The sequence below is a fragment of the Mirounga angustirostris genome, unplaced genomic scaffold (assembly GCF_029215605.1).
Source record: "Mirounga angustirostris isolate CCGP_5_RB_7025 unplaced genomic scaffold, mMirAng1.0.hap1 SCAF_9, whole genome shotgun sequence".
In the NCBI taxonomy this organism is placed as follows: domain Eukaryota; kingdom Metazoa; phylum Chordata; class Mammalia; order Carnivora; family Phocidae; genus Mirounga; species Mirounga angustirostris.
In genome coordinates, this window is record NW_026991717.1 from 30022997 (window position 1) to 30049449 (window position 26453).

General features: G+C 36.6%; 1 protein-coding gene across 4 annotated transcripts in view; it reads right to left on the bottom strand.

Moving 5' to 3' along the window:
* ETFA (electron transfer flavoprotein subunit alpha) overlaps positions 1-26453 on the bottom strand; it is an 87525-nt gene that overhangs the window by 41205 nt on the left and 19867 nt on the right. For all 4 annotated transcript variants that reach the window (XR_010404930.1, XM_045899611.2, XM_064570075.1 and 1 more), the window contains exons 2-9: positions 21489-21635; positions 19188-19269; positions 19003-19085; positions 13239-13338; positions 11861-11971; positions 11115-11216; positions 10737-10805; positions 5441-5523 (exon numbers count right to left, since the gene is read on the bottom strand). Coding sequence is in view for 3 of the 4 variants with exons in the window: in XM_045899611.2 (XP_045755567.1) it covers positions 5441-5523; positions 10737-10805; positions 11115-11216; positions 11861-11971; positions 13239-13338; positions 19003-19085; positions 19188-19269; positions 21489-21635 (777 nt within the window). In the remaining variant the exon portion in view is untranslated. The remainder of the gene's footprint in view (positions 1-5440; positions 5524-10736; positions 10806-11114; positions 11217-11860; positions 11972-13238; positions 13339-19002; positions 19086-19187; positions 19270-21488; positions 21636-26453) is intronic.

Here is a 26453-nt window from a genome sequence, read left to right on the forward strand (position 1 = left end):
TTTACTGAATTTCTTGTTCTATTTATTTTATCAATTACTAGGAAAAAGTGTTAAAATCTCCAACTATGAGTATAGATTTGTCTATTTCTAACTTTAGTTCTCTTAGTTTTTGCTTGAAGTATTTTGAAACTATGTTGTTGGGCACTTCTACAATCATGATTGTTCTGTCTTCCTGATAAATTAATCCTTTTATTATTATGTAATGTCTCTCTTTATCTTTGGTAGTAGTCATTGTCTTAAAGTCTACTTTCTCTGATATTAATAAAGACATTCAGATTTCTTAATTTCTTATGCTTACTGCTTGTATGGTATATCTGTTTCTTTCCCCCCCCCAAAATTTATTTATTTTATTTAAATTCAATTAATTAACATATAATGCATTATTGGTTTCAGAGGTAAAGGTCAGTGATAAAGATTTATTTATTTATTTGAGAGAGACAGAGAAAGCAGGTGCACACAGGGAGGGGCAGAGGGAGAGGGAAAGAATTTCAAGCAGACTCCCTGATGAGCATGCAGCCCAGAGCCCAGACACAGGGCTTGATCTCACAACCCTGAAATCATGACCTGAGCTGAAATCAAGAGTTGGACGCTTAACCGACTGAGCCACCCAGGCACCCTGGTGTATCTTTTTCTTTCCCTTCCCTTTCAGTGTATATCTTTTTTATATTTAAAATGCATTTCTTACAGGTGGCACATAGATGAGGTCTTGCTTTTTATACATTCTGTCAGTCTCTGCTTTTTGACTGGAGCATTTAACTCCTATTTTTCTGACTGCTTTTAAGAATGTCTTTTTATCATTCTTTAAACACTTTATGATGTGCCTTGTAGTTTCTGTCACATTTACTGTTCTTGGGGCTTATGAGCTTCTGAGATCTATATGTTTATAGGTTTCATCAAATGTAAAAATTTTCTGGTCATTATTTCTCCAAAAAGTTTAGCTATTCCAACTGTACATATATTAGGCCTGCTAAAGTTGTCCCACAGCTCATCAATGCTCTGTCCATTTTTTTTTTCTGTTTTTTTTCTTATTTTCTCTCTGTGTGTCATTTTGGAGTTTTGCTACCATATCTTCAAGTTCACTAATGTTTTTTCCTGCAGTGTCTAATGGCACAATACATTCTTTTCAAGTTCATCAAGATAGGGCATTTACCATGCCATGAGTCTCAAAAAATTTTAAGATTGAAATATTACAGAGATATTCCCCAAAATTAAATTAGAAATCAGTAATAGAAAGCTCTCTAGGAAAAAAAAAACACAAATATTTAGAAATTAAACATTTCTAATTTTATAAATTAGGAAGTATTTTTAAATGATAAAAATACAATATATCAAAATTTGTGTGATGCAGCTAAAGCAGTGCTTAGACAGAAATTTATACCTTTAATATTTACATTTAAAAATAAATAATACAGCTTGGCTGGCTCAGGTGGAAGAGCATGCAACTCTTGATCTCGGGGTCATGAGTTTTTTTGTTTAAATTTTTTTATTGTTATGTTAATCCCCATACATTACATCATTAGTTTTAGATGTAGTGTTCCATGATTCATTGTTTGTGCATAACACCCAGTGCTCCATGCAGAATGTGCCCTCCTCAATACCCATCACCAGGCTAACCCATCCTCCCACTCCCCTCCCCTCTAGAACCCTCAGTTTGTTTTTCAGAGTCCATCGTCTCTCATGGTTCGTCTACCCCTCCGATTTTCGCCCCCTTCATTCTTCCCCTCCTGCTATCTTCTTCTTTTTTTTTTTTCCTTAACATATATTGCATTATTTGTTTCAGAGGTACAGATCTGAGATTCAACAGTCTTGCACAATTCACAGTGCTTACCAGAGCACATAGCCTCCCCAGTGTCTATCACCCAGTCACCCATCCCTCCCACCCCACCCCCCACTCCAGCAACCCTCAGTTTGTTTCCTGAGATTAAGAATTCCTCATATCAGTGAGGTCATATGATACATGTCTTTCTCTGTTTGACTTATTTCGCTCAGCATAATATCGGGGTCATGAGTTTAAGCCCCACGTTGGGTGCAGAGATTACTTAAATAAGTAAACTTCAAAAATTTTTTTAAAAATAAACAATACAAAATTAATAAGTTCTGCCTTATGAGCAAGGTAAACCTGAAGTAATTAGAGAAACAATGAAAACAATTAAACAAAGCTAAAATTTGGCTCACTGTTGGTGTAGCTGCTATGGAAAACAATTTGGCAGATCCTCAAAAGGTTAAACACAGAGTTACCATATGATCTAGCAAATCCACTCCTAGGCATATATACAAGAAAAATTAAAATATATGTCCACACAAAAACTTGTAAATGAATGTTCATATCTGCATCATTCGTAATAGCCAAAAAGTGAAAACAACCCCAATGTCCATCAAATTATGAATGGATAAATAAAATGTGGTATACCCACATAATGGAATACTATTAGCAATAAAAAGTAATAGTATGACATGGATAAACCTTGAAAACATTATGCTAAATGAAAAAAAAAAACACAAAAGACCACCTATTATATAATCAATTATTATGAAATATTAATATGAAATGTCCAGAACAGGCAAATCTATATAGACAGAAAGTAGAATGTTAATTGCCTTGGCCTGGAGGAGTTGGGGAAAAAAACAGGTATGTGTCTTCTGGGGGCAATGAAAATGTTCTAAAACTAACTGAGGTGATGGTTGTATAACTGTGAATATACTAAAAGCCACTGAATTAAACATTTAATTGGATGAATTGTATGGTACATGAATTATATCTCAATAAGTCTGTCATTCTAAAAAAGTTGGATCACTGAGATTTTTAAAAAATTTTTATAAACTCTTCACTAGACTGATGAAGAGAAAGTGAACAAAAAAGAGAAGACACAAATTACCAATTGCAGAAATTAAAGAGGAGCTTTCACTCCAGATCTTATAGACAATGAAAATAGGGCAGTATTATAAACACCTTTATCCAATACATTTGACTTAGAAAAATTGGACCAATTCATCGAAATATATCACTTAGCCGAACAGACTCAAAATAAAATCAAAAATTTGAATAGCCCTAAAATCATTAAAGAACCTGAGTTAATTGTCAAATACTCCACCAAAGAAAATTCCAGGCCAAAATGGCATCACTGGTGAATTCTATCACATTTAAAACAAAACACAAAACAAAACAAATATATCAATCTTACACAAATCATTCAGAAAATAGAACAGTAGGGAACACCTTTCAACTCTTGGTAACTTTATAGCAGAGAAATTTCACAGCTATCACCTTAATGAAAAGATCAAAGTAAAAATCATTAGTAATAAGACAAAATGAAATTGTGTACCACCTGATAGGATGAAATACCACTTTTGTGATAATCCTGTCAAAGATATATAACCTGAATTGAATTGTGAGGAAACAAGACAAACCTAATTTGAGGGACATTCTACTCTTCAAAATAGCTATCCTATAATCTTCAGAAGTGCCAAGGTCATGAAAGTCAAGGTAAGACAGGAACTGTTTAAGATGGAAGGATACATGACAACTATATGCACCATGTGATTCTGAGCTAAAGCCTCTTGCTATAAAGGACATTACTAGACAATAGGCAAAACCTGAATGGGATCTGATGATAAGATGGAATTAATGTATCCATTGTAATGTCCTGATTTTAAAAGTTGTATGGTGGTTATATAGGAGAATGTTCTACATAACTTATCTGGGGATGATGGAGTATCATCTCAGCAACTTACTTTCAAATAGTCCACAAAAATAAAGGTTTTTGGTCTGTACTCACAAGTTTTCTGTACACTTGAGACTGCTTCAAAAAGGTTTTTTTAGGAGAGAGAAAGAGCACTCATGCACACATGAGCAGACGGGAAGGGCAGAGGGAGAGGGAGAGAATCTTAAGAAGGCTCCATGCTCAGGGCAGAGCCCAACAAGGTGCTCGATCTCACTACCCTGAGATCATGACCTGTGCCAAAACCAAGAACCAGATGTTTAAACAACTGAGCCACCCAGGCACCCCTAGATTGTTTTAAGTTTTAAAGCCTAAATGTGCGTGCGCACACACACACACAAATACATACATATATACATGACCAGGCCTAACTCAGAGTTAATAAATCAGAATCTCTGGGGATTATATGATTTATGTTAAAGAAAGTCTTTAAAGTGTTCAATATATTTAAATTCCTTATAAAAAAATTTAAATAATTCTATATTCACAATGGCAATGTTGAAGAAAGCTGACTGTATGACATTTATTTTCTTTTTTTATTATATGTGGATTTTATTTATTATATCAGCATTTTTTAAAAAAAATTTATTGTTATGTTAATCACCATACATTACATCATTAGTTTTTGATGTAGTGTTCCATGATTCATTGTTTGTGGACATTTATTTTCAATACAGATAAGGATGCCACTGGTCATTCCATCATTCAGCTGTTCTACTTAACAAGTGCTGCCTTTCAGTCAAACTAAATAAAAGTTTGTCTGCCACCTCAGTGCATTCTGAATTTCTTGTAGTATTATCATCAATTAGGAACGTTGTGGGTCTGATCTTTTGTAAATTCAAGCCTGAAGATGTCTACTCATGTAATATGAATAATCATTAGATACGGTTAGTGACTGAACTTTGAAACCAAAGTATTTATTTTCTAAGTTTTGGATAGGTTTAACTGAAGAATATTCTAGTATCACTTATCTATATGGATGAGAATGTTCTGAATTTCATGCAGCTAGACAAAATAAGAGAGATAAAGTAGGTGTTCAGAATGAGACAACTATTATTCATAGCTCCTGATTTCAAGATTCTGTGTTCATTAATACAGTTTTTATTAATAATAGGCTTTATGGTAAATAAATGTTAATGTGAACTTATAAAATCCATTTACTAATAAAATGTTATTTTCACCAATTTTTTATTTGGTGTTGTGATGTGAATTTTTTTTAAAGATTTTATGTGAATTTGACAGTGTTCCACTGCTTTAAAAAAATCCAGAAGACATTGGAATTTTTTTTTTTTAAGAGAGGGAGAGAGAGGGTGGGGAATGGCAGAGAGAGAGGGAGAGAGAGAATCCCAAGCAGACTCTAGGCCCAGCACAGAGCCCAACATCGGGCTCGAACTCACAACTCTGAGACCATGACCTGAGCTGAAATCAAGAGTCAGACACTTAACCAACTGAGTCACCCAGGCACCCCAAGACATTGGAATTTAAATAAAAACTTTAAAAAAAAAAATCTGAAAGACAATGCTGGATTAAAAACTGCTAACCATTTTAACTGAGACCAAGAAATCCACAGACCTCGTGAGGACATGTTCACCACTGTAATGGCTAACTGCTTAGACACACTGAAAAGTATCTGAGATGGTTATTCAACAAATATATATATACACACACAAACTTTTTATCCCCAGAGAATTTTGCACGGCATATTTTATCGCAATACTCACTGGTGCTACGATTTTTCCCGTCTGTCCAACTTGCATGTCATTGGGAACAAAGCCAGCATCAACAGCAGCACGAGAAGCACCAACTAAAGAGGAAAACATATTTGTCATTTTTTTTTTAAGCTCTTCATCAGCTGGTTGGGATATTCACTAATAACTGTATAAAAAGATACTGATAAGTACAATTACAAATTTATTTTATAAAGGCCTTGTTTTAGAAAAAAATCCCCTTCTCACTGATCAAGAATTCTAAAATGAAGTACTAGTGCACTTTATACACAAAACTTCAAGAAATGCCTTCTATTTTAAAGAGGGCACGTTCTGCATGGGGCACTGGGTGTTATGCACAAACAATGAATCATGGAACACTACATCAAAAACTAATGATGTAATGTATGTTGATTAACATAACAATAAATTTTTTTTTTTTTTTTAAAGAAATGCCTTCTATTTATACCCAAGGATTTTAAATTTTAAATTTGGCTGAAGTCCTCTGCTTGCTTTATCAAAAAGGCCTCTAGGCATTCATAAAACATATATTATCATCTGTTTGGGATACCATTATATAACCCTCCTTTATGCAAAAACCTCACAACTTTTGAAGGTACTATGATATCATTATTTCTTGTGATCAGATAAAGATAAGTTACACATAACACAAGATAAATTTTAACCTATCTAAAAAAAAATGAGAAGTAGCCTTGTATCCTCCTTCAGCAGGAGTCAACAAAGAGCCCTGTACTTGGAGTAAGGTCACCCCTCTCAGCAGGGGTCAAGAACGAGTCTCGGGTCCTCTTCATCTTCATCTAGAGAGGACAAGAGGAAGCCACAGACAGTATTCCTACTACCTCCTAAGGCACATAGTCTCAACACTACCTGAATCAGTGAGGATTGGTCACATACTGCCCTTTATTTACTTCAGTCACTACAAGGCCCAGACTCAAAGGTTATCCTTCATAATTCACACACTAATCTCCATAATGCTCTGCATGCTCCCTAATCTACACCCATCTTCTCATTTGTCTAGATGTTCCCTGACGACAATGACTCCCCTGCAGTTCCCTCCAGATGTTGCTCTGTCTGCCACCATCTTCATACCACTGGGCCTGGAGGTGGGACTCTTCACTGACACCTTCTGGAAGTTCTCCCTCCTTCCTCCTTAAAAGCCTTCAGCTTTGAATCTCACGTCGTCAGATCATGTCACCCATTTATTGCTGTGTCAGCTATTAACCATGAGTCCAATCCCCTTCATTTCTCAATGATTTTTAGCTTCTGGGCCATTGCCACTTTCTCCAACACTAGTCTTAATTCTCAGAGATCTCAACACCTGGCCTCTTGGTTCCTTAAACTCTTCTCCAATCATCTATGTACTCAGCCACACCCATGGTCATATCCCCAACCTTTCCATTACCGATATCCCTTGACAATCTCAATTTCCAATGTCTCTCTGTGACCTACTCTTTCCAGCTGACTCCCTTCACACCCAGCTCCAACAATCCTCTGACCTCACTGGGATCTATATTTCTATTCACTGACCCTCTCTCCCACTATGTTGTCTCCTCTTTTTTTTTTTTTTTTAAAGATTTTATTTATTTGAGAGAGAGAATGAGAGACAGAGCACGAGAGGGAAGAGGGTCAGAGGGAGAAGCAGAACCCCCGCTGAGCAGGGAGCCGGATATGGGACTCGATCCCGGGACTCCAGGATCATGACCTGAGCGGAAGGCAGCCACTTAACCAACTGAGCCACCCAGGCGCCCCATGTTGTCTCCTCTTTACCTAGCTTAAATTCTATGATCAATGACTCTAATCACTTCATTGCATACGACTTCAATCTCCTTGCCTTCATCATCACTCTCAACTAGAAAAAATCTCAATCTCCAGTTAACAGACTAAACAACCTCTCTATCTTTTCCTTACCTGTCCCCTGTAGTTCAGCATAACTGGAGAAAAACACCAACACTGAGCTGTGTTAACTAGGTTTTACTTTAAATAAATAGGCCTTAATTCTGTTTCCTAAATTAAAATTTCATATCTTTTCTTCTCTTGTCAAATGTCCAATACTCTTTAACATCCTCACTCTCAGCTGATGACCTCGCTTCCTATTTCACTTAAGAAATTGAAATCATCACAAGCGAATTTCCACATGTTCCAACTAACATACACCCATCAACCTACAGCTGTGTCCATATTCTTTTTTGCCTACTTAAGGACATTACTCCAGCAACTCTCCCCTCCCTCTCCAGCATAATTAATTTTTCCCTCTCAACTGGAGCATTCCCATCAGCACAGAAGCATGCTATTATTTGTCCCCTCTTTAAAACGCCCCTCTGTTGGCCCCATTCTCCCCTAAATACTGTTCATTTCTCTGCTTTCCCATATAGCAAAATCTCTCTAAAGAGTTGTCTGTATTCATTGATTCCAATTCCAGGCCTCCGAATCTTTTTCTAAAAACTTTATTAAGACAAAACACACGTACAAAACACATGCAAATCACAAATGTACTGCTCAATGGTTTATCATAAAGTGAATGTAGTCATGTAACCACCATTTAGGATCACTGTTTTAAGTCCATTCCACTCAGGGTTTTGCCCACTACTCCACTAAAAATGCTCAGTCACCAATGACTTCTAAGTGGCTAAATCAATTAGTCACTCTCAGTCCTCATCTTCCTTGACCTACTATAATACCTGACTAAAACACTTCACTTGGATCCCAAAACATCATGCTCTCTGTCCTGGTTTTCCTGCCTTACTTACCACACTCCTTTTGGTCTTCTTTCTCTCCTTCTCCTCTTTTAATCTTACAGTGTCTAGGGCTTAGTCCTGCGACCTCTTTTTTATCTACACTCACTCCCTTGGTGAGGTCATCTAGTTTCATGGCTTCAAATACCATCAAAATGCAACTGATTCCCAAATTTATACTCCAGCCCAAACTTCTCCAATGAACTCCACATTCCTGTACCAACAGTTTAATTGACATTTCTATTTGTATGTTTACTGTTAAAACTTAATATGCCTAAAATGGAATTCCTGATCTCTCCCTGGAAACTGTGCCACTTGGGGTCTTTACTGTCTCAGCTAATGGTAATTTCATCCTACCAACTGCCAGATAAAAACTCTCTCTCATAATATATATGTCCAATCTATCAAGAAATCCCAGTTTCTTTACTTTCAGCTATATATCCTGAAACTATTTCTCCCTACATCTACTGCTACTAACCTGATTCAAACCACCAGTATCTCTCACCTGAATGATTAAAACAACCTCCTAACTGATCCCCCTGTTAATGCACTTATCCCCCTACACTCAAAACTTATCCCCCTATACTCAAAACTGTAGCTAGAGTGTCAGGTCATGTGACTCCTCTACTCAAACCTTTCAGTGGTTTCCTATTTCATCAAGAGAAAAGCAATCTCCTTACTAAGGCACATAATGCCCTATATGGTCTGGTCTATTACTCTCCGTCTTATCTCTTACTACCCTCCCTTTTTGCACTTTCCATTCCATTTCCATTTTGCACTTTCCCTGGTCTCCCAGGACCCTGGGATCATGACCTGAGCCAAAGCAGATGCTTAACCAACTGAGCCACCCAGGCGCCCCATATATTCACTTTCTAATCCCCAGAATCTGTATTACCAACATGGCAGCAGATATGATATAAAGGATCTTAAAAGAGGGTGCTTATCCTGAATTATCTAGGTGGTCCCTTAAACGTCATCACAAGTATCCTTATAAAAAAGGGATACAGAGGGAGGTTTGATACAGATACACAGAGAAGAAGGTGATTTGAAGACAGAGGCAGAGATTGGAGTGATGCAGTCACATGCCCAGGAATGTTGGGGCAGCCTCTAAAAGCTGGAAATGAACAGATTTGCTCCCAGAGTGTGGTCCTGCCAACACCATGATTTCAACATACTTCTGGTCTCTAGAACTGTAAGAATAATTTTCTGTTGTTTTAAGCCAGAGTTTACAGCAGTTTGTTACAATAGCCACAGAAACTAATATAAGTCTAGTCTTACCCAAATACAAATATAACTTCCACAAGGGGAGAGACTGCTTATTTTGCTCACTGCTATTTCCCAGTTCCTAAAATAATGCCTGGCATATGGCAGACACTCAATAAATATTTGTTCAATTAAAGAATAAGTGAATGAAATAAACACCCTCAAATAAAACCATCTGATTATAGAGTCAATATCATGCCTTTATTCAGACAAAACCATTACTGTTTCTATGAGTACATAGATCAGGTAATATAAAAGCATACGAAAAACCTAGAAAGTTATACACAAAACTCTTAACAAAGGGGAAGAAAGAAAAGAATGGAGACTTTCTTTCTTCTTCTTTTTTTTTTTTTTTATATATATATAGAGAGAGAGATGGGGAGGGAGTGGGAGAGAGAGAGAATCTTAAGCAGGGAAGGACGGGGAGAGTGAGGGAGAGAGAGAATCTTAAGCAGGCTCCATGCCCAGCATAGAGCCCAATGCGGGGGCTCCATCTCACGATCCTGAGATCGTGACCTGAGCCAAAATCAAAAGTTGGACACTTGAGCAACAGAGTTACCCAGCACCCCACTGTAAAAAGAATATATTCATGCAATAGTTCTATAGTTAAAAACTAAAATATTTATTTTCTGATTTCAAAAACCATTCCACTCTCATCAGTACATTTTTAATATATTCTATCTTTCCTATAAATGGTTAACTACAATTTTAAAATAATGTTAATTTCTACTTTTATAAGAGATTGTTATTAAACTACCAATAAAAACAAGGGCATTCCTGAATCTGAAGTAGGCACATTTAAAAAAATTTTTTAATGGAAAAACAGAGGCGCCTGGGTGGCTCAATCAGTTATGTGGCTGCCTTTGACTCAGGTCAAGATCCTGGAGTCCCGGGATCGAGCCCCCCATCGGGCTCCTTGCTCAGTAGGGAGTCTGCTTCTCCCTCTGCTCCTCAACCTGCTCTCATCCTCTCTCTCTCTCAAATAAATAAATTCTTTTAAAAATAAATAAATAAATAAATAAATAAATAAATAAATAAATAAATGGAAAAATAACAAAGATTTCACAAATATAAGAGTGTCAGATAAACAATAAAAAAGCATAAGGACCCTCTCCACACTGAATGGTATACCATTTACTTGGAGACTAATAAAAACCATTTCAGAGAGAAAAGTTGAAAACCAGAGAAAGCAAAATAATCTGCAGCCTTGAGTGACTTATATATAAATGAAATAATAAAGAAAAAATATTTCCAACAAAAAGGGAGTATTTTTCTACTAAAGAAAATATCTTTACCTGCAGCATGTAGTTGATCTGCCAAATCATATAACAACTTAAAGTTCTCTCCACTCTTCAAACCCCGACCTAATTGAAGAAGATGGAAAAAAAAAAAATTAAGTAAACATAAACTCCATTCCATACAGCTGTGGAGATGATTTGTACCATGCTCCCCCTGGTGCCAGCAATACAAATATGCAACTGAGAGCCCAAATTGTGTTACCATCGGGCTCATTTCATTTTCCTAATTGGTAAAATGGGAATAATATTTGCAATCTTATCTACTTCTTACATTTGAAAAAAGAAAATCTGTGCTGCTCTAAAATAAATACTAATAAAATCAATTTTAATTTTACAACATCTTTTAAAATTAATAAATTACAATATTCCACTTACCACCAGATACCACCACTTTGGCACCAGTTAGCTCCGGTCGATCACTTTTTGTTAATTTCTGGTCAAGCCACTCTGCTATCCCCACTGGGGAAGGACTTGATACTGCGTACGTTGATACAGATAACAAAAGAATGACCGTGAGTTAAAATTCAATAATAGTAATTTTTAAAAGAAACACATAAAGAATTAATTCCATGAAATTTAAGTTTGTTAGTTACTGTGAATTTTTTGTGCTTCTAATTTCATTCTCTCTGATTTTTGGAAAGAATTGAAGGGATTAGATTCCAGCCTTCACCTCATTAGCTATATGACCTTTGAGAAGTCATGTAATTCTCTGAGTCTATCTATAAAACTGGAATAACCCTCCATGAGGTTCAAATAAGCTATCTATCTATCTATCTATATCTATCTATCTATCTATCTATATTAAAGAGTAACATCCTCTATAAATTCACTATTAATTATATTCTTCTATTATATGGAGTCTCCCAAGTATTATAATAGGAAACAGTGAGAAAAAAGTAAAGCAACACCCCTTTGATCTACGAAAGCAACTATACCAATACCAAAAATGATATGAAAAAGGCACATTATAAATATTTCTTCTTTTTGGAAAGCTTGGGAATATTATTTAGACTGAGCTCTCAGACACTGTTTAAGAAATTTAACCAGAGGCCATCTCTTATTCTAATATAATCAGTGAACTAAAAAACAAGAAACAAAACAAACTTCAAACGAACACTCACCCTTTTCTGAACTGGCACTACCTCCACTTGTTGCTGCAGCTTCAAAAGATGTTCCTCGGACAGAAAACACCTTCACTTTCTCATCACACTTCACTGTACATAAAGCATTTCCTGAAATACACAATTTATTTTTTTAAAAACACCCATGAAAGGCAAGTAACCCTTTGAGATTCAGAATTTACTTCATGAAAAGAAGGAAGAAATAACTATGAACCAGTTGTTTTCTACCTCTACCAAGTACAGAAAAAAGGACCATAATACTTAAGAAACTTATCAGTGGATATTTGTATAACCTTGGATGTTTTATTTAAAAGCAGGACAAGTGCTGACCTGCCTGGAAGCAAGAAATTGGAATAGGCTAGGAAGCCACACTAATAAGGTGTACTCTTTCTAAAAGGAATATAAACAAAAGCTTCCTTCTCCAAAAACACAGTAACTCAAGAATATGAGCTGCAACAACTTAAGAATGCAGCTACTAGGCTTACTAAGAGAAGAAAATAAATGAAAACATGATAGGGCAGGGGCACCTGGGTGACTCAGTCAGTTAAGCGTCTGCCTTCAGCTCAGCTCATGATCCCAGGGTCCTGGGATGGAGCCCGGCATCGGGCTCCCTGCTCAGCGGGGAGTCTGCTTCTCCCTCTGCCCCTCTCTCTCCCCCGCTCATGCGCGCATGGGCGCTCTCTCTCTTTCTCTCAAATAAATAAAATCTTTTTTTAAAAAAGAAAGAAAACATGATAGGGCATAAAGAACAAGAGGTATCATGTGCCAAGACTTTAAAAGAATTTAAGACATTTCTTATGGGTTAGCAATCACATAAGAGCAACCTAAACTTGACCAATATTTCCCCTCAAACTCTATTAAAGATGAAAGATCTAATTTGAGAACTGACCATTAAATTGAAAACACACAACTTCAATCAGAAAGAACAAAGAGTTCACTACTTTTTCTAGCCGCACTAGAGACCAGTGTGCTTAGCAGAAGATCAATCAACTAAAGAGACACTGAAATGAATTTCTTAATGCAGATGGAAACGGAGTAGAAGCAGTGAAGATTAAGAATACTATTTTTTTTAATGGAAAAGTTTTGCCTCTCCAGGTGCCACTAGTGAATCTAATTTTTATTGATGACTGGAAAAATCTCATCGCTCTGTAAACTGAATAACCAAGCAGGAAAGAACTGTGCTCTGGATCTATCAAACAGATTGTCATGTCATGGTCTAGAAGCAAATCTAAGATTAAGATTTTTCTCAGAAACTTTTAAGATGGTCCATTTAAAGCAAGTGTATGACTTGTTTAAAATACTAACTTTAAATTAATTTCTGCTTTTAAAATTCATGAAAAGTTAACATGTTGATTCATTATTTTCCTTGGGTACTCACCTGCGTAAATAGTTCTCACAAATATGTCAGGAGACTTGATTGCAATGATGTCAGATATTGGGGCAACATCAAGTTTGGCTGCTATTCTGGGCAAAAGGTTCTAAAAGCAAAAATAGCAGTAAATTACACATATATACTTATGGATAGCTATCAACTATCAACACTAACATTCTCAAAATGCATATTCTGCAGAAATTTTAATTCAAATATTTTATAGTTCATATGCACCTTTAGACATACTATAACTTCCAGCACAACTTTTTGGATAGTCTTTGAGATTAAGTAAGAGTCTATCATTACTCTAACTACATCAAGAGTTTTATGAGTTTTAAAGTAATAAACCATCTTAACTCATTATGTTGAATTACAAGATATGATATTTGCTTTAATAAACATCACTCACAAAGTGTGACCATCATGGATTACTGAATTTAGGTAAAACAGAAAAATGTTTAGAAGAGTAGTAAAATTCTCAAATACTAAAACAGATTATATATGTATATATTTACTTAATGTATATGAAAGAAAAAATTTCAAAGCAGACATTTTCACCTTTTTAAAAACTCAGTATTGCATTAAAAAAGATCGAAACTAACCTAAATATCCATCATCAGGGGATAGGTCTATTAATTATAGCTCATCCATATAATGGAATCCTATGTAACCATAAAACAAACAAGAATGAGAAAGGTGAAGCACAGCCTATATAATCTGTACAGGAGGAACAAAATTAATGTAAATGTTTTTCCTTGTATGTGCACATAACATCTCTGAAATAGATATGTGTGCTGACTTTGCCCTCACTAGCAGAGATCACTGGGAAAGTATCCCCAGGTCTCAGTTACTTCACCTCATAAATGACAGGAAGAGAATTCCTGGTTTTAGCCTAAAATTCTATGACTCTAGGACTCTAAAACAGAGTTAGTGAAGACTGAATGTCCCTATTTTCTAGTCTCAAAGGTTTCCTTAGATGATAACATCATCAAGTGTAATAAAAAAAGTGAACTGTTGCTTTTATTTTTTAACTTAAAGATTTATTTATTTGAGAGGGAGCACACATGCACGTGCCCACGAGCAGGGGTGCGGTACAGAGGGAGAGGGAGGAGCAGACCCACCACTGAGCAGGGAGTCCAAGGCGGGGCTCCGTTCCAGGACTCAAGAGATCATGACCTTAGCCGAAGTCAGATGCTTAACCCACTGAGCCATCCAGACATCCCGCGTTGCTTTTATCACACAAATAGAAAGCTGAATTCTACACTGCTTTCTACACAGAGCTTACTCCATGGCATCTCCTGAACTTGGTACATGACACCATCTCTAGCAAACGCTCACTATAACAGTATTCAAGTTCCTCTCCTCCATTCCATCCCCAAATCCTCTTTGTTCTCTAAGAATTCTCCCAAGATTACCCTCTAATTACTCCTTTATTCTGTATCCTCCTACATGCATATACAATTACATTATTTAATTGGCACTAACATGTAGTTTGTTTTAAAATAACTTGAATAGGGGCGCCTGGGTGGCTCAGTTGGTTAAGCGACTGCCTTCGGCTCAGGTCGTGATCCTGGAGTCCCGGGATCGAGTCCCACCATTGGGCTCCCTGCTCGGCAGGGAGTCTGCTTCTCCCTCTGACCCTCCTCCCTCTCATGCTCTCCGTCTCTCATTCTCTCTCTCTCAAATAAATAAATAAAATCTTTAAAAATAAATAAATAAATAAATAAATAAATAAATAAATAAAATAACTTGAATATACATACTTATAATGACCCTCAACTAAACTTAAGCACTCCCAGGGTAGAGGTTTTATGTCTTCCATTCCTCTTGTGTCCTACCCTATATCTAATAAGTGGTTCTATATATACTGATGCTAACAGGTGTTGATGGCCTGAGTCAATTTTCCTTGTGTTGTATCTACAACAGGAAAGATTTTCTAATTTTCAGTTTATTTTTACCTTTATTATACAGCAGTCCTCTTTCAACCATGACAGGAAGAACTACTGAAAAGTACCACAGTTTATAAAACCACAAATAGAAAAACATAAGATCTCTTAGAAAATAAAGCATTTGGGAAAACAATTAAAATGCCATTAAACATACTTCTAACTTGGTAAGTAAGTTTAGAAGATACCTACTTTCGAAACAAATCAAATTTGATAGTATTTAAAGCCTGCTTCGCTAAGTAACTCTTTTTTGAAATCACCTTCTTTAACTATTCAGGAAATACCACTGGAATATTGTTACCTGGCTAAGCAAATTCTATTACAAACATTATGTTATGCAGACTGTGTCTCTTTTTATAGTTTTTAACTTTCTAAATTGCTTGAAACTTAGTATCTTTTGTACTTCCATTATTCCATGTTTCATTTTAGCACACCTTGAAAAAACTTTACCATGGTGCTTTAAAGGCATATGTTTCTCCAGGTCTGATCTTTCACTTAAATGTCCTGAGAGGGTAGATGGTGAACAGATCTATCTCTACACTATCCAAACAGGCTTGACCACATTGGTTTCAGGGGAAAAACCTCTCTCTCTCTCACTCTCTCGAATGAATAAAATTAAAAAAAAAACCCCAACTTTCGTATGTTACAACACAGCAATCAAGGTCAGACTATTAAAATCTAGCTAATTAGATGCAACAAACACCCTTTCTTGGTTTAATAATCTTTTCAGAGAACTGTCACCACAAACTCAAGACTCATGAAATTTGTTTACATCATCTAACACAGAATCAAATTCTCAGAGATAGAATGGTCCACAAAGATCTTTTAGTTCAATGCTCATCTATAACATAAGTTGGATTTTAATCCTCTGACTTAATCTTCTCCAGAGTTAGGGAAGAAACCCATCCCCTTTTTTTTAACATCTCTCTTTGGTAGACCTTGGACATCACTTGGTCATACTGCGTCATTTTACACATAAGAAAAACAGACTTCGGGAAGGTAAAATGACTAGCCCAAGGTCATATAGGTCTGTGGAACCACTTTACTTATCAATTACTAAATTCTATAAAAAAACTAAAAATTTATAATAGTCTATAATGTGACAACCTAATAATAAAAGGATAATTGTTCATTAAACTCATGTGTTTACATTGTTACTGCCTAGAAATTGTTAACCTTAAAAGAAAAAATTTAATGAGTTCAAACTGATAATTCTAAAGGTTAAAAACAAACTACAGCAATTTACATGGTTATTCTGCAAGTTCTCTACATGGTTTGCCGTGATTCACGTCTAGAAGCAATACTGCACCACAGATAAATATTCACGAACACTACTCATTTTGCAAAAAAAGAGATCGATGTCTTGGAAGCTCACTGTTATTGTCACTCAACATGATTATTTGATATAAGAGATTATATCTTATTCCTCAACTTATACTTTAAAATCAGTTACAACAGAATTATGAAAGTAAAAGGAAAAAAGTTAAATCAAGACAATTCAAAGAAGAAATAAAAACCAATAACTGTATGAAAAGATATTTGATCTCATGATCAAAGAAATGCAACATTTTTTTTTAATATTTTATTTATTTATTTATTTGAGAGAGAGAGAGATAGCGAGAGCAGGGACACAAGCAGGGGGAGTGGGAGAGGAAGAAGCAGGTTTCCCTCTGAGCAGGGAGCCTGATGCGAGGCTCGATCCCAGCACCCTAGGATCACGACCTGAGCCGAAAGCAGATGCTTAACGACTGAGCCACCCAGGCGCCCCGAAAAGAAATGCAACATTTAAAAGGATACAGTTTTTCACCCATCAGATTGGGGGAAAAAATGTTAAAATGTACAATACCAGGTGTTGGCAAGTCACCCTCTCATGCAACCTGAGACATCCTCTTAAGATAGCAATTTAGCGATATATATCTCAACTTTAAAAGTACATAGTCTTTGACCCAACTATTTCACTTCTAGCAGCACATGTATACAAGGATGTATGTACAGGGACATTTCCTTATGGCAAGGTTTACAAATGCAAAAAATTAGAAACAACCTAACTGGTCATCCTTGGCTAAATTTGGAGTATTAGGCAGCCATAAAAAAAATGAGACAGCCATGTCTTATTTTTCAAGACACACTCTTCTTTTTTTTTTAATTTTATTTTATTATGTTATGTTAGTCACCATACATTACATCATTAGTTTTTGGTGTAGTGTTCCATGATTCATTGTTTGCATATAACACCCAGTACTCCATTCAATACCTGCCCTCCTTAATACCCATCACTGGGCTAACCCATCCCCCCACCCCCCTCCCCTCTAAAACCCTGTTTGTTTTTCAGAGTCCATAGTCTCTCATGGTTTGTCTCCCCCTCCGATATCCCCCTCTTCATTTTTCCCTTCCTACTATCTTCTTTTTTTTAACATATAAGGTATTATTTGTTTCAGAGGGAGAGGTCTGTGATTCACCAGTCTTACACAATTCACAGCGCTGACCGTAGCATATACCCTCCCAATGTCTATCACCCAGCCACCCCATCCCTCCCACCCCCCACCACTCCAGCAACCCTCAGTTTGTTTCCTGAGATTAAGAATTCCTCATATCAGTGAGATCATATGATACTTGTCAAGACACACTCTTAAGTAAAAACCACCAGTAACAAAACAATTCATAATATATTATTACATTTTGGGAGTAAAAAAAAAATTTATACAGGTATTATAATTTCAAAATCCATAGCAAGGGGACTAAAAGAATGTACAACTGTTAACACTGTACTTCTGAAACAGGAAGACGGAGTTGGGAAGAAAGGGGGACTTTGACACCTTGCTCTGCATACTACTATACTATATGCATCCTTTATAATAAAAATGTATTTGTGTACAACCTAATTTATAATCTTTAAAACTAAAAACTGCAGCTTATTAAGAATGGGATAAAAGAAAAGGGAATTAGAAAACCCAGGGCCACAGAGAAAGCAAGAACAACCCAGTGACAAATTCTCTTAGGCTCCCCCTTAGTTTCCCTCCATCTTTTTTAAAACTTCGTGCAGGTAACTAACCATCTGATAGCACATTCTTTCTTCAGACATATCACAATGCACATGATCAGATTACAGCTTTCTTTACCCTAAGGATGTTTCCAACTACCACACAGCCCTTCCAAATCCCCCAAGGAGATAGAATTTGGCCTTTGTAAATATCCATCAGCCACCCAAATAAACCACTGCTTAAGATGGGTTACTACTACAAATTACATTTACAGGCACAGACAATTCAACATTGTTTTTAAAGAAAAATAATCTTTAGGAGCGCCTGGGTGGCTCAGTCGTTAGGCGTCTGCCTTTGGCTCGGGTCATGATCTCAGGGTCCTGGGATCGAGCCCCACCTCGGGCTCCCTGCTCGGTGGGAAGCCTGCTTCTCCCTCTCCCACTCCCCCTGCTTGTGTTCCCTCTCCCGCTGTGCCTCTCTCTGTCAAATAAATAAATAAAATCTTTAAAAAAAAAAAAAAGAAAGAAAGAAAAATAATCTTTAAAAATATCCTAGAGTTTTCTCCATGACAAAATTTGAAAATCTGGAAGTGGCATTCTAATAATTATGACAAAATCTTGAAAGAATAGAGTTGTCTCTGTGAAAAAATTTGAAAATGTGGAGATGGCATTTTTACAGAAATTTTAACAAAGTCTTGAAAGAATAAATTTTAGCAAAACTACCATATTAATTCAGAAAGCCAGGATTAGCTACCTAAACAGAGTCTGTTGTACACTTTCAGCACAATGAACGCTAACGCCTTCCAAGTAATAACATCAGATTCCACATTCTCAATCTTCTCACCTTTCCGAAGGCAGATGCTCCAGCACAGATGTGTGTGTAACTGAACTGCTTCTGAGTCACCAGAATCAATGGTGTCAGCTCCTCTGAGAATTGAACACATTTGATAAACACATTTCATAATATTTTCATATTCTTATATTCAAGCATACTTCAGACATTACACTTTTTCCACTGGAAAAGCTCACCTGGAAGGAGGCCTTTGTATGTATCATGCTGAGCCACCAGAACTTTTGCTACACCTGCTACTTTGCAGAGATCTTGTACCACCTATAATTAAAAGTTTTTAATTATCCATCTAACAGAAAGATACAAATAGAGCCACCACTACAAATATCAACAGAACATAAAATCTGATAGCCAACGACAGAAATAATTTTTTTTAAACTACAGAAATTGTTCTGAACAGAAAAAGGGTGACATAAGTGAAAAAAAATTCTTTAACAAAAAAAAAAATCTTAGGCCAATTGATCTTACTACCAATTATCTTAAACAAAAATTCCTGCCTTGGAAAAGAAAAGTATTAATTGATAAGCCAAAACTGGCACAGCTCTCTATGCAAATTTAGTTATAAATTGTGCTTTTTACCTTTCAATTAATGCAAGTATAAATTCATCACTGTACAAATGGTGAAAATGAGGCAATGGTTAGGTTCTCTCTCACACACACAATAATAACACAACGAATGGGTTTCCTAGAGGTAAAGAATAGGACCTAACCACACTGGTTTATAGGCCACTGCACTTTATTTGGCAATAATAATTTCTGCTGAATTTAAAATTAGTGAATTTAGGCAATAGAAAAATCTTATGTAACAGTCCATTGTCAACTTCTGAGTTCCTGCCCACCTACATATATTTATCTATGATAAAGCAAAATAATTTTTTATTTTAATTCCTCATTTTTCCCGTGTGGAATGAGAATGAAGTTCTGGGAAAGCTTTTTGACTACTCAGATTTCCTATATATAAAAGGCAAGTAGAATTCCCCCTTTTAATTCTCTAATTACAGCAAGACTGGCTTTCGCTTTAGCAGAGACCTAACAATCATATCATGGTCTCTGTCTTCTTGTTTACCTCCATGCTGATTCACTGATGAGTAGGCATAAAAAGCTGTGCCTCCTGCCCCCTACTCAATGGAAGGTAAGGCTGCAACAATGGTCACTGTTTCCCAGATAGCAAAAAGTACCTCTGCTGAACCAAGTATGGCAGACTATCCTGTACTACCAAAACTATCTTTTTTACCAGCAAAAACTTCTGGCACTACACAGAAAAATCACTTGCTGCTTACGATAAATGACTACAAAAAACAGTAGAAAACTGAAATCTGCCTAAGCTATTAATAGAATTTCTCTATACAGGTACTGTTTTTCTTTCAAATTAGAAGGCGACAAAACAATAAGATTGTAACTAAAGAGAAAATGGTTTCTGCTTCGATTTTTCTCAAAACAGTGTGAATAAAATAGCATTTCAAATAGTTTTAAAATATTTGAATAATTATTTAAAATCACAGCCAAATAATCAAACCCAGAACTTGTATATCTAAAAGCAGGGCAACCAAAAAAGATAGCTTAGCCATGTCATCACACCTTCTGGTTACTATCAAATAAATAAGATTCCTAGTTGTTAGCAGGATTTAGGTAAAGAAACCCATACAACTTAACCCCAAACCTGCTAGAATACATTCTTTCAGGATACTAATTTCATGTGAGAAATTAGACGGAAGTGACACTAGCATTCTGAACCTGCATTATAACACATGCTCTGCATCAATGCCCTTTAATAAAAAATAAATAAAATCCTCTAAAAAGAAACATGCTTTCTCCAGATTTCTTCCTCTGAGGTCTAAGTCCCCAACTGCACACTTGGCAATTCCTGTATGGTACGGGAGGGAATTGGTAGCTCAACTTAACTGAGGCATGATTTCAACTACACTGTAGCCCAGTGGTACAGATTCTGCAAACCATATTCTAGAACCTTCCTAGAGGGTTAGTTTACAAACCTGTATCTCATTTCAACAACAACAACAAAAACAAAGAACACCTTTTACTAACAGCTATAGTTTGAAAAGCATAGTACTTACATTTGAATTCTTACACCAATTAAAAATTAATATCCATGATACTTTGTCCAGATTTACCACTTTCAGGAATTAAACGCAATTAGCTGGTATATTCATCAATACAAAAAAGGGATCGGCTATTAACCTCTAAGGAGACTCAAATATTATCATTCTACTTGGTACCTGATGGCACATGATGGTGCCAGTGGAACTAAATCAAGTATTTTACCTCATTTCAAAAGACAAAATGCTTAGTGAGCAAACCTTTTAGTTCCTTTTTCACATGTAGTAATGACTATGACACTGGCCATTTAATGAGGATTAGAGCTCAGTTTGGGTTACAGTCCTCAGCATAATTCTCTGTGGCCATCTTTCCCTGTCTCTTGATGGAGATTATATTTGCTATGGTTGACCTTAAAAATTTCTCACCTTGTCACATTTGGTTCCAGCTACTAAGCAAGACACTTCACCTCCAAGACGTTTGGCTGCAGTGATGGTATTTAATGTAATGGGTGCTAGGGTATCATTTGCATGCTCGGCTATTACCAGGGTACTCTGAAATCGTAGCACTGAGGCCTAAAAGGGAAAAAAAGGTGGAAAAGAATATTGTAATACAAATAGGTTTTTAAAACTCTAATTATTAAGCATGTATGCTTTAAAAAAACCGTACACAACACTCAGTTCTATAAATGTATTTATAAAGTACTTACTCAATGGCAAAAATTAAGCTATTTGTGTCTATCATTCTATTACTAATATTCTTACTTAATAAAAACAAAGTGCAAGTTTGTATTCTGTTAGAAAAATTTAATTATTTCAAAACAACTTTCCCACTAATCTATGTTTCTGAATATTGTGTGTTCAATGAGAAATTGCTAACTACATCTAAATTTAAAATTCTTAAGTAGAGGGGCGCCTAGGTGGCTCAGTCAGTTAAGCATCCAACTCCTGATTTCAGCTCTGGTCATGCTCTCAGTGCCATGAGACAGAGCTTGGGATTCTCTCTCTCCCTCCCCCTCTGCCCCTCACCCCCACCTCCGCTCAGGCATGCATGCTCTCTCTCTCAAAAAAATAAAATAAAAATAAATAAAATAAATGTAAAATTCTTAAGTAGAACATATTACCTATCAAACTAGGAATCAAACTATTACCAATTACATCCACTTGCAGCACAACTGCTAAAGATACAGTATATCCAGAAATAATGGGTTTGAAATCTATTACTATAGTCAATTTCTATTGCTTTCAGGCAAAATGCATTCAATACCCAAATAACTGATAATGTAAATCTGTCTTTAAAATACAATACCACACAGTAATTTTGCTGGGGTTCCAACTGTTTAAACATACTTCTGAATTCAAAAAAGAAGCTTGCAGACCATATCTTGGAACCAACCAGCATCCACCTATATCTACTGTGGACTATCAAGAGACCAATAATAGTTCACGGTCATTGGAATAATTTCAAACACCAGGAACACAAAGATGAACAAGAATGGTCACTATACTCAAAGATTTTAAGGGAAATACGACTTGTTTACATACAATTATGAGAACAGTTTTTCAATCAATGAAGAGATCCAAAAGGCTGGAGGTTGCAGATCATGAAATATAGAATCAAGAGGAAGAAAGGAAGAATTTTAGGTGTTCCTATCATGTGAAAACATGAGGAAGGGCACCATAGATGTGACAAAATAAGAAAACTCTGGAACTATCCTTGTGAAAAATCACTATGAGAAATGAGAAAAGGAGGCACTGAGGATCAAGTGGCATGGTTGTAAGGCTTAATTCAGCAATAATCTTTAATCTGGAGCTGGAGTGAGGAAAGCATGGTACAAAATTTACACCAGAGCTGGAAATTTACAAAGGAGGGAATGAATGAAAGGCAGACAGGCATGGGACTATAATGCTCATTACACAATTAAATTTACAAAATACATATTTTTTTTCATTTACTATATTGTAAATACCAATTGCTATATTTTAATATTCTTTACCTTTTTATTGCTGTTAAGTATATGAGCATACCAGTTTAACCAGTCCTATAATCATTTGGGTAGTTAGTAATTTATTATTTTTTATAAAGATTTTATTTATTTATTTGAGAGAGTGAGAAAGCACAAGCAGGGGGAGCAGCAGAGAGAGAGAGAGGAAGCAGACCCCCCCACCCCCGCCCGGGGAAGGGAGCCCAACATGGGGCTGGATCCCAAGACCCTGGGATCATGACCTGAACAGAAGGGAGACGCTTAACTGAGCCACCCAGATGCCCCAGTAGTTTTATTATCATAAACAATGCAGGGGCATCTGGCTGGCTCAGTCAGTGGAGCATACAACTCTTGATCTCAGGGCTGTAGTTTGAGCCCCACATTGGGTGTAGAGATTACTTTAAAAAAATAATAAAATGGGGCACCTGGGTGGCTCAGTTGGTTAGGCGACTGCCTTCAGCTCAGGTCATGATCCTGGAGTCCCGGGATCGAGTCCCGCATCGGGCTCCCTGCTCGGCGGGGAGTCTGCTTCTCCCTCTGACCCTCCCCCCTCTCATGCTCTATCTCATTCTCTCTCTCAAATAAATAAATAAAATCTTTAAAAAAATAATAATAATAAAATGCATAAAAACCAAACAATGCAGAAAAGACCATCCTTACAGCTACATCTCTGCACTCATCCTCAACAAATGAGAGTTTTAGTCTTGAAAGACCCTTCTGATTGGAACCTGGCCAGAGCTTAGCTGCTCTCCTTCCATAGAAGACTAAGCCAGATTCTCTGCAACCTTCAACAAGTTATAGGGACCCTCTTCCCATAAGCTTTCTACCTGTACCAGTTCATCCTCAACCTTCTCCTCAGTCTTCTCAACCATCTCTATCCTTGATGAACCAATCCCAGAGCTGGGGACCAGAGACTACAGGGATATGCGAGAGGAAGGAATCACTGCATTATGTATCATGGATGGCATTTCTTGTCTTTTTCTTCCCTTTCTGTTTACTCAAAGGAAGCAAGGAAGGAGGTGGGGGGATGAGACTTTTGTTGTTGCCAGATCAAGTACCTGCTTGTATAACTTTTTTTTTTTTACAATAAAAAAAATTGCCTTCTTACAGGAGGTGGGTTAAAGTAAGAAATCTTTATGCATATCTTACGATTATTTTCTTATAACAAATTCCTAAAAATGTTAGATCAAGAGGTAGGCACACTTTTAAAGCTTTTAATACTGACTGACACAAACTGTTCTCCAGAAAGTTGTAGCAATTCACAACAGTTCACAATTCTTGGGATGGAATGAAAGTTCTTAGAAGGCAAATACCATGCCTATTCAAAGAATCCAGTACAATTTTTTTAAATATACATCTGTAGAAATATATAGTACTTTCTCTTTTTTAATCAGAAGATCACAGTATCTTTTACAAAGAATTCTAATTAGGACTCAGTGGCATAATTTATGATTTAAATCACATTTCACAAGAATTGCCAGTAACAAACTCCTTATTACCAATACATAACAGATACCATATTTTTTATTATGTTTCACACATCATTTATTATAAAAATTATGAGATTTCCATCACCATTTCAAGAATAAATCCAACATTTGGTGGCAGAAGGCCCATATTTGCTGTAAATTATAGTTCTATCATAAGATAAATTAGGCAGTTCTCCCAAGGAATCATCAAGGTTTTTGGAACTTCTAGGGGGACACTGTATATATATATTTTTTTAATTTTTTAAATTTTTTTAAAGATTTTATTTATTTATTTGACAGAGAGAGAGAGAGACAGAGAGAGAGGGAACACCAGCAGGGGGAGTGGGAGAGGGAGAAGCAGGCTTCCTGCTGAGCAGGGAGCCCGATGCAGGACTCGATCCCAGGACCCTGGGATCATGACCTGAGCCGAAGGCAGACGCTTAACGACTGAACCACCCAGGCGCCCTGTATATTCTTTTTAAAAGACTATTCAAAATTATAACAGTAAACAACAACAAAAGAACATACCTAAGAACCCACTCATTCATCTACCTGATCAATCTTTACTAATTACTATTACATCATATAGGCACTCCATATTACTTTATCACTTGACTCCTTACAGTTTTTTTTTAATTTATTATGTTATGTTAATCACCATACATTACATCATTAGTTTTTTGAGGTAGTGTTCCATGATTCATTGTTGGTGTATAACACCCAGTACTCCATGCAGTACGTGCCCTCCTCAATACCCATCACCAGGCTAACCCATCCCCCCACCCCCCTCCCCTCTAGAACCCTCAGTTTGTTTCTCAGAGTCCATCGTCGCTCATGGTTCGTCTCCTTACAGTTTTTATTTTTTAAAAAGATTTTATTTATTTATTTGACAGAGAGAGAGAGACAGCATGAGGGGGAACACAAGTAGGGGGAGTGGGAGAGGGAGAAGCAGGATTCCAGCTGAGCAGGGAGCCTGATGCGGGGCACGATCCCAGGACCCCAGGATCATGACCTGAGCCGAAGGCAGTCGCTTAACCGAGCCACCCAGGCACCCCTCCTTATAGTTTTTAATACTAAGCTTCTTTCTAACTCAGTGTTCTACCTTCTATTCCTCAGATACCACCGAAAGAGAAGCTACAGCACCTAAACATGGTTATGTGGCTTAACAGCAGTAATAGTTGTGTGTAGCAGAAGAAATTGGTCTGTAGTCTTTCAAATGTTATGCCTCAATCTAGAGCCCAGTTTCTTTATCTGTAAATTGAGGGAGATGAGCTAGCTCAGAGGATTTCAAACTACATTCCATATAAGACTAAGGGTGTCAGGGAGGCACACCTCAGGAACCACCACACAGGATAAAGTAAAAACCAGGCAAGCGGGGTTGCCAGAATGGCTCCCCAGCTCTGCTTTAACCAAATTAAATAAACCAAAAGATACAGATATTGGGAAAGAGTTGACCCTGGAACAACATGGGGGTTAGGGCACTGACCCTTGATGCAGTCAAAAATCTACATGTAACTTTTGACTCCTCCAAAACTAATACCCTACTGTTGACCAGAAGCCTTCCCAATAACAGTAGGCAATTAACACGTATTTTGTATGTTATATGTATTATATACCATATTCTTACAATAAAGTAAGCTAGAGAAAAGAAAATATTAGGAAAATCATTAGAAGAGAAAATACGTTTACTGTACTGCACTCTTTATCAAAAAAAAAAAAAAAATTCACATACAAGTGGACCGATGCAGTTCAAATCCATGTTGTTCAAGGGCCAACTGTGTATCTTACTTAAAATTCATAACTCTATGACGTAGGTATTATTATTACCTTGACTTTACAGATGAAGAAACTGGAGCTTAATGGCTACCTAGCTAGGAAGCAGAGCCTGTTTAAAAGTGTAAGCAGTCTGGGGTGCTTGGGTGGCTCAGTCAGTTAAGCAG